This window comes from Myxocyprinus asiaticus, chromosome 24, assembly GCF_019703515.2.
Source record: "Myxocyprinus asiaticus isolate MX2 ecotype Aquarium Trade chromosome 24, UBuf_Myxa_2, whole genome shotgun sequence".
NCBI classification, from domain to species: Eukaryota; Metazoa; Chordata; class Actinopteri; order Cypriniformes; family Catostomidae; genus Myxocyprinus; species Myxocyprinus asiaticus.
The window spans coordinates 37,878,914-37,891,973 of record NC_059367.1 but is presented as its reverse complement, the minus strand read 5'-3'; the positions used below and the strand labels follow the sequence as shown (position 1 = coordinate 37,891,973).

The 13,060-nt window shown below is 35.1% G+C and overlaps 2 protein-coding genes across 3 annotated transcripts in view; both read right to left on the bottom strand.

The window, feature by feature from the left end:
- Positions 1–2,301, bottom strand: part of LOC127415489 (phosphatidylethanolamine-binding protein 4) — a 234,243-nt gene extending 231,942 nt beyond the window's left edge. Inside the window, exons 1-2 of the mRNA XM_051654275.1 lie at positions 2,205–2,301; positions 1,868–1,985 (exon numbers count right to left, since the gene is read on the bottom strand). Coding sequence (XP_051510235.1) covers positions 1,868–1,974 — 107 coding nt within the window. The 5' untranslated portion in view covers positions 1,975–1,985; positions 2,205–2,301. The remainder of the gene's footprint in view (positions 1–1,867; positions 1,986–2,204) is intronic.
- Positions 2,302–6,840: 4,539 nt separating this feature from the next.
- Positions 6,841–13,060, bottom strand: part of rhobtb2a (Rho related BTB domain containing 2a) — a 33,747-nt gene continuing 27,527 nt past the window's right edge. The window contains exons 9-10 of one of the 2 annotated variants that reach the window (XM_051654194.1): positions 10,852–10,957; positions 6,841–9,939 (exon numbers count right to left, since the gene is read on the bottom strand). In XM_051654194.1, coding sequence (XP_051510154.1) covers positions 9,737–9,939; positions 10,852–10,957 — 309 coding nt within the window. In that variant the 3' untranslated portion in view covers positions 6,841–9,736. Of the gene's footprint in view, positions 9,940–10,851; positions 10,958–13,060 lie in introns of those variants that run through there. The other variant, XM_051654196.1, reaches the window with a different exon arrangement.

Here is a 13,060-nt window from a genome sequence, read left to right as displayed (position 1 = left end):
TGAGCTTTTATTTTGGTGGAGCTTTTATTTTGAAGTGTTTGTGTTGTTAGACCAAGGAGCTCTGACGTTATGACGGCAGATTCCCAATCTGGAAAAGCATGTGACGTGAATCACAGTAATTATTAAACTGCAAAAGGCTACTATATAAATAAATAAATAAATAAATAAATAAATATGTAGTTTGTACATGACTCGTGCTAAAAAGTGAATTAGCGCTCTGCCTGCTGTCATCTGCTACAAATAATAGTGTTTTCCGTGTATGAGCCAAGCTATGAGCAGTTTGTGCCTATGCCTGCACAACACTGGCTGCAAACATTCACAAGTTCATTAAATCACAGCTTTTGCTGTTAAATAATCTCACTAGGACATGACGTGATTTTAATCTGTGCACTAAATGATTATGTAATGACATCCATACATCAGATGGTATCGGAGCATTTTTACGAGTGTACCAGTATCGGTGCATCCCTAAAAATAATCTTTCAGAATATTAAAACTCCTATAGTTCCCTCTGTGACTTCCTTTAACTGTCCAGACCTTTAACTTTTGACCAATATGGGTTTTCAATGACTGATGGTGATACTGATATCTCGAGAGCAGAGTGGCCAATGGCAAATTCTGTGGGGTAACCTAAAACTGTGCTTCATCTAAATTAACTAGTTTTATTAAATTCAAAAATAAAATTTAAATCAGACAATATTAACCGCAATTTACCTTAAATTAATCCTTGTGCGTCAATAAAAATAAAAGTTACTCAGAGGTCCTTAGAGAATAAAAATGTCTGTGTCAAAAAACTGCCATAACATTATTATATATTAATATTATTTCCACTTTCAATGAGTTACATTTTTTTAACCAACATCAGTCCTGATCATATCTACCAAATATTCATATATTTTCAGGATTTTAACCCTTTAAATGACAGTTTGTTTATATAATGCCACTGTTATTTTGTTTTTATGAAAAAAACTTTTCAATCTGTGATGTCAATGATTAGCAACAACATTGATTTTGATGCATTATTTTTTTGTGCAGTATCAGATTTAAAAAAAATAAATAAAACAGTATCTTAAATGTCCGCGTCAAAAAACTGCTATAAAAATATATTATTATTTTCCACTTTCACTGACTTAGATTTTAACCCTTTAAATGTCCTTTTGTTTACATAATGCCACTTGTTTTTTTACACACACACACACACACAAATTTCTCAATACACAAATACAAAAGACACTCTGACATCCATACAAACACACACACAAACTTTTAGCTGCATCATTTATTCAATTGGCCTGCAGTGCTCTAAAATACAGCAACCAGAAAATAGGGAAAAAGCATGTATTTGCTCCATAGGCTAAACATGAGAAAAATGGCGCCTTTTTTTTTTTTTTTTTTTTTTTTTTTGCTTTAAATGGCACTGGGATCAAATATTGCAGTTTTAATGGGTTTCAATTGGGACATTATTGTCCTGAAGGTCCTGAGTGTAACTAATTTGTGTACACAGCGTATTATAGATGTATTATAGGAACTAAGGTTGAAATATCAAAATTCCCCCAAAATGTATGCCTTTGGCATTAACACAGCCAAAATGATCGAAAAAACACAAATGAAAAAGACAAAAATGGCCCGAAGGTCGCACAAGGGTTAACAAATTAAGTGACACCATCAAAAGTAATTTTTATGGGTTAGATCAAGCCGAAGTAGATCCTTGAGGTAACAATTGCAGGTTACCACTTTTGTCATTTTACACAATATAAGATGGTAAGAATCAATAAATATGACATAAATCTACATTTCCACAGAATTTTAGACCATTTGGGGAGTTTAAGGCATTTTTGAACAGAATTACAACTTTAAAAAGTCTTACTTGCAGAATGCCTCATCTTCTGGAGTCAAAAGCTCGTCGCAGGTGGATCTGCTCATATGACATGCAAAGAGGACGCACAGCACAACTGACACATAAAACAACCGCATTTCCTGCGAGTCTTCAAGGGAGAGCAATGGGAATGAAATAAATGATTAATATCATGTTATGCACACGTAAAACACATTTAACTTGGAATGTAAAGACGTTAAAGGACGTTTACGGTTAGAGAAAATATATAATAGGCGTATAATATATCATATTCCGCCTGATGTTATCACTTGTCAAACTAAAAAGTACTTAAAAACGTTTATTTTTTTCTGCCTCAGACATGCTTTACCTATAAATCTCGACAAATATGACTATATTATTCGCGTTAGGCCTTCAAACGCTATTTCCTCGCCGTCGACTTAAATAGCAATCTAATACGATACGAAGTTAAATTAAGAAACACAGTAGGACCGCCCACTCTTCATTTTTATTGGTTACGCTTCTTATCGCTGACACTTTAATGGTCTATAGAAGTGTCAATCATGTGGTTATCGTTGAGGGGAGGATGCTTGTTTCAATGCTTTTGAGATTGACAGGTGTTGTGGCGGGCTGTGTTTGAAATGAAATAATAGCGTACTGCATACTCCGCAGTATATACTGTATACTCCTTACTATTTAAAGAAAATGTGTGAAACAGTATAAAATATGCAACGATTAAGATTTGAAACCGCAGTAGGCTACGTTGTTGAGACGTAACCTTACTACGTTGCATGCTTAGTTCAGTGAGCGCTATCTAGTCACCGTATTGGAAAGGAAAAAAATTATTTTGCAATTTTAATCCAACTTTCTGTAAAAGTAAAAAGTGTGTTAAATTTGGCAGTCCGATCAAATAATGAGTCCAGTCTTAAAAATATAAATATTGTGCACAATACACATACTGCATAATAGAACTAGTAGCATTGCAATATGTCTCGCTCAACATGACACTATGCGATTTACATAAACAGATCATGTCACTGGATAAACATTCTTTGTGTTGGTTGTGGAACAACATTTCTCTCAACCAATCAAACTCCAAACCTTATCCATACCCCTAACTCTGCCTGTAAAATCACAGGGCAATGATTGGCTCATAGCAATGTTGTTCCAGGACAATCAAGGATGTTGGTTTAGGAACATGTCCAACTTGTGTACACTGTGTTAAGCATAGTGACACAATAGCATAAGTTTAATCAGACGGACAAAAACACAAACACACAATGTAAACTGCTAGTTTGTATTTATTAAATTCTATTGACATATTTCAAGAACAAATACATGCTGCAAATTTCCTGAAAATACAAACTATGCCCTCCCCAATACCAACACGTGGAAATGATGCTTATTTATCATACAAACTGTCAATCAGGCTGTTAATACTGAGAAAACATTCAAGTTTTGCTTATAGACATTTGATTTCAAGGCTTCTTTGCCAACTGTCCCTCCATTATTCTGATTGTGCAGCACACCAACATCTGATTCGGCACACACTCTGATTGGTTTGTGCTTCTTTATAAGTTTTACAATATACACCTAATCGATCGTTTCGACACACTTTTTCCATCCTACTCTATACTGTCCCTTTACATAGGCTACATGTGCTATGTACTGAACATATAAATGTGCATATAGGGGAGACCGGAACTTCTTGGCACACAGGGAAGTTGTCAACTATATCTCCATGACTCCATAACGTTTCAATTTAATTAATGCTGTGTTTTCTCAAAATACTCACACATACCATGTTAAAAGTTAAGCCTTTCATTTAAAATTTTAGTTTAGCCTTTCAGTGGATTTCTTTATAAAACTCAAATTGGGGCAAGTTGTCAAATGTTTTTTTTTATTTTTTTATTTTTTTTTTTTATGCTGGAATTTTATATAGTTAATTAATTACAATTTCTGTGTAAAGCCAAATAGTGGCTTGATAATTTTGCTACCTTTTTTGACTTTTGCTGTTTCATGAATTGCTTTGCATTTCATAATAGTTTACCTATTTGTTTTTTTTGTTTTTTTTTTAACTATCAAATAGCCTATAATTCATTTTAAATGTGGCTTTTTTAACTTCACTTTTACTGTACTGTAGTAATTCACACACACATACAGTATATGGCATACAGTATATATTAACATATTGACATTTTTGAAGAACACTTCAAAGTATGTGTCTATGCAGAAATTGACTTAAAAAAGACACTCTGGGAGACATTCAATGGAGTAAAAAGTGACAACTAGCCCCGATCTCCCCTGTGCATATATGTAAATTGACTTCCCTACACTGATTTAAAGGGATAGTTCACCCAGATGTGAATGACTTTCTTTCTCCTGCAGAAAACAAATGAAGATTTTTAGATGAATATTTCAGCTCTGTAGGTCCATACAATACAAGTGAATTGTGGGCAGAACTTTAAAGGACCAAAAAGCACATAAATGCAGCATAAAAGTAATCCATAAAACTCCAGTGGTTTAATCTGTCTTCAGAAGCGACATGATAGGTGTGAGAAACAGATCAACATTTATGTCCTTTTTCACTATAAATTCTTCTCCCTGCCCACTAGATGGTGATATGCATAACAAATGTGAATTGCCAAAAACAAAAGAAGAAGAATGTGAAAGTGGAGATTTATGGCAAAAAAGGACTTAAATATTGATCTGTTTCTCACCAACACCTATAATATCGCTTCTGAATATATGGATTTAACCACTGGAGTCTTATGGATTACTTTTATGCTGCCTTTATGTGCTTTTTGGACCTTCACTATTCTGGCCACTATTTACTTACATTGTATGGACCTACAGAGATCAGATATTCTTCTAAAAATCTTTGCTTGTGTTCCGCAGAAGAAAGTAAGTCATACACATCTAGGATGGCATGAGGGTGAATAAATGATTTTTGGGTGAACTCTCCCTTTAATGGCCAATGATTCTAATCATTGAAAGGTAATGTACAGTATAACAACACTTTTGGATTATACAGTGAAAACACATACTAACGATGGTCTAGCTAAAACAAAACATTCCAGCAAAATGGACAAATATACAAAAACAAACAACATGACATACAGTAATAGATTTTGAACACTATGCACCATTCGGTGTACAGCACATATGGTACATCCAATATTTCTTTAAATTTCAAATACAAACACAATGAATAATAACTACAACTCTCCTTGTCTACTTTACATTAAGGCATGGGGTATCTCCTCTGCAGCAACAGATTTGGAAATCAATGTTCTGAGAAACTCTTTTATTCAAAGTAATTAAATCAAATTTTTTCAACACAGAGTTTCTACAATCTGTAGTATGTTAATCTTGGCTGATAAAAATATCAAAATATGTGAAAATCATGTACAGTCATGCAGCATTAAGTATACTGTAACATATCTCAGAGCACATGTCAAGATGTCTGTCATTCATTCATTTCCATTCATAAAAAACATTCATATGCATAATCATACTCATTTTGCTTTAATGGTCTGATTTCTTAAGTATATAATTCATGTACTAGTGTAACATAACTGTACACACTCTATCGATGTCTAAAACCTTTGTAGGCCAACAAAAGTAGAGAAATCTTGTGTCAACATGATCACATGGGAAGTCGGCATGTTGTTTCTGAGAGTTCTGGTACCCTAGAATCGGCGATATTATGCAGACTCACAGACAAGTGCCATATCCTATCAGACATTTTTGCATCGGCTCCAGAGTGTCCCCTGTGACCTTCCCTTGTGGTGCAACCGGAAACGCGATGCGTCAGCAGAGTAGAAAACCCGGGTTCGAAACTCCATTAAGTAATTGTGCATAATAAGTGATAAGTGCAATTCGGAGGTTGCATTCTTCCTTTTAACATTACATTTTTACAGGTTGCTGTGACTGTCTACTGTAATGGTTCTAATACCATTTTGTCTTATAGTGGCCTCAATAAGTATTTGGACACTTATGACACATTTAAAAATAATAATAAAAAAAAAATAAAATGTATAAATGTCATTCCATTAGGTAATAAAACAAAGCAATTGGCATTTATTTTAAAGAAAGACTTTTAGTGTTAGCCAAATTTTTTTTTTTTTTAAGTGTGACTTAAGTGTGAAAAAGTGTCCAAATTCTTTTTGGGGCCACTGTATTGTAAATAGGATGTTTGGTAGAGATTTGTAACTTCACAATGAATCATACTAGTGTGTTATTTGTTTAATTTATACAGTATTTCTTCACTCTCACATCCACAATTTCCAAATTATCTTCTTATATTTTAATGACAAGAGTCAGCAAATGTTCCTGAGTGGTACTACAAATGCTTAGTCACATACTAAAAAGTCTTCAATAGATATACTGATCAGTTTGCCCCACTAGTTGATTAAAAGTCCATCTTGGATTTTATAACCCTTTCCATGTCTGCTGTTTTAAATCTACATTCTAACGACATCTTATAGAACATATATTTATTTACGGGTTAGCAAAACTAAAACAATATTCCTTAGCATTCCCTTGCTGATAGCTACAACAGCCTTACACATGCAGGTCAGCTCTGAATTTGTTTGATTAACTAAAGCATAAAGACATTCTCAGTTATTAATGCTTCACTGTAAACAATAATGAGTTTAAATTTGAGGCAGTTAGTTTCATAATTTTTATTAGCTAATAAAACTCTCAGGTTTAAGTTAATAGAACTTTCAGATTTTAATTTAGTTCTACACGTGCATGTTAATTGCTCTTAACCTGAAATACTGAGTAAGCTAACTTATATATTTTAATAGCACTTAACTTTAAATTGAACTCTTTGGCTGAATTTAAAATTACCATTAAAACTCAACTTAAATACTTCAAGTAGAGGGAACCTAACTAGCTTGTACTAGCTAGTACAATGAATGTTACCATGCTGAATGCATGCTAATTGGAAAACCCTGTGCTAAGGTTAGCATAGAAATTACTCAATGAGTAAAACAATATAAGGTTGTACAACCTTTAATTGTAGCCATCCTCAAGCTAAGCTCCATTATTCACCATAATGGTAATCCCCAAAAACTTTAACATAACATAAACTCTTCTAAATACCACAACAAAACATTAAATAATAACAAGTCTCCTACTTGACATTCATCTTGCACAAAGACACATTATATAACACCTTATTTAAACATTTACCCTCCCTGTCAAGTGCCATACAAAGCATGCTAGGAAAGAGAAATCCCCTGCCCAGTTTCAAATAAATTTAAATTCCTGTAAATTTAAAGAGGCAAGTTCATTAAACTCAAAAAAATTAAATAATTCAGATTACTTAAAACGTGTCAGTTTCATAAACTCAAAAGAAAGAGAAAGTTCTAAATATTCATCAAGGTTTATTTAAACTAATTTGTATGATTAAATTTTTCCCTACTCTAAACAATTGATTATTCTGAACATTAGGGTTTACAGTGTTTAAAATGGCTAAAAATGTCTAAAAATGCATAGCAAATTGCCCTCTGTAAATATGTATTTTTTTTCTTTCTTTCTTTTTTTGTGTGTGTTAGCCAAAAGATTAGGATGTGTAATATATTTTCTCCTGAACTTTTTTCCCTGTAAAGGTCCGTTTGGTGCTATAAAAACAACTATATTTCTTTGTTATAAGTCATTCTACATTTTAAGCACTATTTGCCTCTATCTCGCATGTACTAGGTCATAAACATTCATATGGCAAAGGGGTTTAAGTCTACACTATGAACCATGCTTTTGAAATTCACTCTCCTACAGGTAATGCACTTTTATCAAATAGATATATACTGTAAATGTAAATTTGCGATACTACCTTGCATTGCATTTTTCAAATGTAATTTTTCCTTAATTTTTTTTCCTTAGTATAAGCGTTTTAAAATATTTTAGAATATTCATATAAAATCTTTTTTCTTATTAGCAGCTATATTAATAGTTTAAAGACCTTAAACAGTCCCCAGAATGGGATTCTGTACATGTTGGAAAATGCTGTTATGTGGTAGCTTTGCCACAGGCCTGCCCGTGAAACTAATCTAAAAGCTGTGTAGGATCTCATCAACATAATGAATCATTTGTGAGCTTACTTTGGAAAAGACAGCAGCCTGTGCTCACACTTTGAAATATCAGAAGTGTTGAGGCACTGTTTATGTTCCCTGTATAGAAACCCAGTGTGACTGTACACCTTGGGTCCTGTTTTGAAGTTTGTGGTTATATCACAGGTTGTTACGTTTTCTTTTTTTTTTTCTTTTTTTTTTTACAGAATATTGTTATCAAGATAAAATGCAGCTTTCAGGAGGCAATTTTGATTTAAACCTGAACTTCATTTTATGTTACACAAATAAGTAACATTACGAGTAAATGCTTATTTTGTGTGTAAACCCATAATTATTCAAATGTCTGTTTTATTTTCCTAACATGCCAGCTGATAGTGAGTGAACAATTTTAATTATTAACGAAAATATTCACCCAAAAATTTAAATTCCATCTTCATTTATGTCATACTAAATGTATATGATTTTCTTGGTTCTGTGGAACACAAAATGAGTTGACAAAAAACAAAACAAAACTAAAAACATGCAGCATGTTCACATTGCTCTTTTCCACAGACCAGGCACTGTCAAGCTCCAAAAATGACAAAGAGTCCCATAAAAGCAGCATAAATACAACTTAAACTGTTCCTCACATAAAGTTATCATATGACTTCAGAAAACTTGGAATATGGACTCATTTTTTGGTGATTTAAGTCATTGTTTGAGCTTGTCAGTCCCTGGTCACCATTTAGGGGAACCCTAAACCCCAACATCCTGCCCATTTATTCCGGACTGCTCCGTCCCTGCTTTTATTGTATGAAAAAGAGTAGTTGGAACATTGTGCTAAATGTCTAATTTTTTTGTTCCGCGGTCACTATTCACTTCCATTTCATCCATAAGAGCAGCATATCCATCCTACCAAACAATACCTTTTGTGTTTGACAGTTTTGGAACAGCATGGTATGAGAGTAAATGATGATTTTATTTTAATTTTAGGGTGAAATATTCCTTGAAGAGGAAGAAATGCAGAAAGAGAAAAGAAAGATTGCCTTGTTCTAGCAAGTTACCAAAAATATAGACCATAGTGTGCAGAATAAACAATTTCATTATGAAAGTATTTGTCTTTTGTGCATGATTAACATTCAGCCTGATAATTCTTCAAAAGCAGGACTAGAGCAAGGCAAAGTGATCTAATTCCAGATAAAGTGCCTGTCATATGGTTTAGATCACAGAGATTTAAACTGATACAACCCAACAGTACTATCATTAGAGCTTGATATCTCACCAGTATATTGTGAAAGATGGGCAAGAAGACACCACTGTTTGAATCTTGTGAACAATGCTCTGGAGAAGTGGGTTGATTGTAGATTGCCAAAACACTGAGGAATAAATATTTTTCATATTTGCTGGTTGCACTAAAATGTCCCTGTTCGCTTGTCCTTCAGAGCTAAGAAGCACTTCAAGCTTAGCATTTCCAGGTAAGAATGCGTGCATCCTGCAACATGTTTTCTCTACAGATTATGCAGCTTTACGTTTGAAGGTCCTGTTTGTGAACCGATGTTGAATATTCTTCTAGCAAATGGAGTATAATATCACGTCAAAGCTGTGAGGTCAATCCTTGTCAAAGCTGATTTGATATCAAAAAGTCCATTCAGTAAAGAGCCCCAACAAAGTGCTTTTAAAAAAGCTTTGCATTTCTTCGACTTACTGTCTCAATCCTGTTTCATTTGAGCTTTATCCGATCAACAGAAACGCAGAAAGAAAATCTTGAAGAGCTAAGCTGTTAAAGGCTATCATTGCTTTTTAAATCTCACATTTGGGGCTGTTAGGTGGGTCGTGCACCTAATCAGATGACTGCAGAGGAACCAGGAGAAGAATTGGAGGAAGGTGAAGATGGTAGATTCCAAAAGAGCCACTTGCGTTTACACTGGCGCTTTTGGTACAAGTAATCTTCTTTCTCGCGCTCTTTACGAGTTCGCTGATAGTGGTCTTCTTCTTTTAGATACCACACCGGAGGCCAGCGATGCTTCTCGAAGTACTCTTGATTTTCTGCAAGACAGAATAAGACACCTGCCCTATTTTTAAAGAGAACATTTTCAATTAAGGGACCTACACACTACAGTTTATGTTGCATCAGAGGGTGCTTCTCATTTCTAAAATTGAGCATCCTTCTATCCTTTCCTTGCTCCCTTTCCTTGCGTCCTTGCTCCACCCTATTAGGAAACGTGGAAAGGATGCAAGCAAAGGAAATGAGGACAGAGGAATCAAAGCAGGATTCATTTGTAAAATTAAATTTCCATGCTCACTCATGTGTCACTTCAGAGTGCCATCTTTTTGCAGCTGCATTACCTTGGAGCGCTTGCTGTTATGTTGTTGAAACTTGATATATTAATATATACATAATAAATCGTAATAATTCAATATGCACTGTTTAACAGTATGTAACAATTATGGTATATTAAAACTGCAAAGGATAAACTTGAATTAAAACTGTTGTGTCATATGTGACTTTGTGAATTTATGTGACTTTGATCAGTTTGCAGGTCACGGATTCCATGACAGAGGAGCGAGGAAACAAGAATGCACTCCACCTTATGCGCTCGAGGACTATATGAACCAGTGAACTCATGAACCACACTTTAAAAGTGCATCTTATGCATTACTATCTGCAAACGCAGCTTTCTCTGTACTGTAAGTGCTCTAAGAATCAGCAAATGTACAGAAGCTGAATTATCATTTATATTTCTGTCTAATGTTGTTCAGTGCTGACTAAAGCAATTAAGTGTAGCAGAAAAAGGTCGCTACACACAACCTCTAGAAAAAATGTTTATAAAATCTGCACTACCAGAGTCTCAATTGCTTTAAGCTGTCATGTTGTCTCAACAATTTGATTTTGAAGAAATAAGTGTTATCTTGAAGAGTTGTCAGTTGGAAATACCAGTCTGAGAGCTGTTTAAATACCTGTAGACTTGGCCTTCATGTCACGAGGGAATTTGCGGCAGACTCTGTTGTAGTTGGTGCAGATGTGATGGAGGCACCAATCAGTCAACTGATGAGCACAGTGGAACTAATGGAGACAACCAATCACAGACATGAAAACACAGAGGAGAAAAATCATACATTTTGAGACACTACCCCCAATCACACTTCTTCAAAGATAAAGACTGCAGAGTTCACTTCATATAAAACCATGTAAAGTCATGTAAAACCATATGTAAGAATGAATTAGTGACACATTCAAATTTCTTGCACTGCTATCCATCTTATTTTGTCATGCCCCTTTTCAGCGCTCTGATCCATTGACAGTATTTGTTATAGAACATTATAGAAAGTCAGGGGAATGTATAGCCTATATAATATAATATAATACAATATAATATAATACAATGGCTAGTTCCGGTCCTCGAATCTGATTGGACGAGAGGCGTTCCAAGGGTGCTGATAGCTCAAACCATCAGTACTGGGACACTTTACTGTTTGTATCATTCTGGTTGTGTTCATGACATTCCAAACATGTAAGAGCAGTGCAGATGTGTAAGAGCAGCTTGATGTGTGAATTTTCATTCATCACTGTGACATTAAATATTTGAGCCAGCAGGTGGTGACAAAATACTTTATGTGTGTGCTATGAGCGAGTTGAGCTGATGTTGACAAAATGTGTTGACAAAAAAGTTTTTTGAAGTCTTCCGGAATTGCTTGCATGATCACTAGGATTACTACTACACTATAACTGAGAAATAGAGTTAAACTAACAGCTTCAACATTACTGCCGATCGTAGCGGAGGGTCGCGACATATGGAGTTATCAAATTTCCAAGTTGGGAGGAAACAAACTTTCAACATGGCGGAGGAGAGAACACTTTCTGTGACGGTGTCAAAATAAAAATTCCCCAAGAAATATACAAGAATGAAACTGACATCCTCCATGTTTTCTCTCCGACAACAAAACATTCAAACGTGAGTTAAATACTCGCAGGATAATTCTGACAGCACGTACGGCAGCATCACTCCATGATCATCGCCACACTACAGCTGAGGAATAAAGTTAAACTAACAACAGATGCGGGTAACACACGCTCAGTCACTTGCTCTCCAGCTTTCTCTCTGTACCATACACACACAGACACACACACACACTTCGTGCCTACGGCCGAATCACAGCCGTGCTGATAGCTGGACATACAGCACTCTTGCTCGTGTGGTATTGCTTTAATATAATATAATAGGCTTTATCATCTATTATAGTATATATTCTCTAATGGAAAAGGTTTAAAAATAAAGGTTTTGTATTTACACAAGGCTAAAAAGAAAATTGGTAACAATGTCGAGGACCTTGTACATCTTACATGTGGAATTATTTTCGGTTGACAAACACATCTTCATCCTTTGTTGGTGTACCGATACAAACTTGTGTCCCGTCAACAAACTACACTGGGTAGCCCATTGATGGCCAAAAATACAACCTTAATTCACTGCAGCGAGTGCGCATCTACAGGAAAACATGAATTGACAGACAATGTGTGGTCTGGAGAGGGAATTTATAGTTTGATGCATGGTGCTGCTGATGGATGACTGAGAAATTTCCAATTCATCCACACACAGTTTATTCTGTGGCCAGACCAGGGAGCACAAAGTTGTCAAAACCTTTATCCCCGGTGTTTCCAAGTGTTTTTACTTTGTTCATCAGTTCTGTGTGTATATAGCCCAGTGTTCTCCCTGTCTTTGTCTTGCATTGTTTTTAGTACTTTAATTCTTGTCTTCAGACATGTTTTGTTTGTTTAGTTAAAGATAACATAATATTATACTTGGCAGTTATTTGGTGCTGTAATAATTTTCGACTTTTATGACTGGATATTTCAAATGGACATAAACACTCATAAAACCATAAAGTATCGGTCTGGATTTGGAACATTCTGACATGCAACGCAAAGCGCGCACATGTCTGGACAGAAAGTGAGGCTTCATTTCTCATCGATCACATGATTCCCTGAAAACAATACATGCTCCGATACAGGGCATCATTGTAAATTGTGCTGTGTACTCGATATAAAGCGACCATCCACAACAGTAAAACCACCTGCTAATATTGTGCAGGTCCCCCTCGTGCCGCCAAAACAGTGCCAACCCACATTTGTTCGTTTCACACAGGGGAGTGCCACAGCAGTTGACTA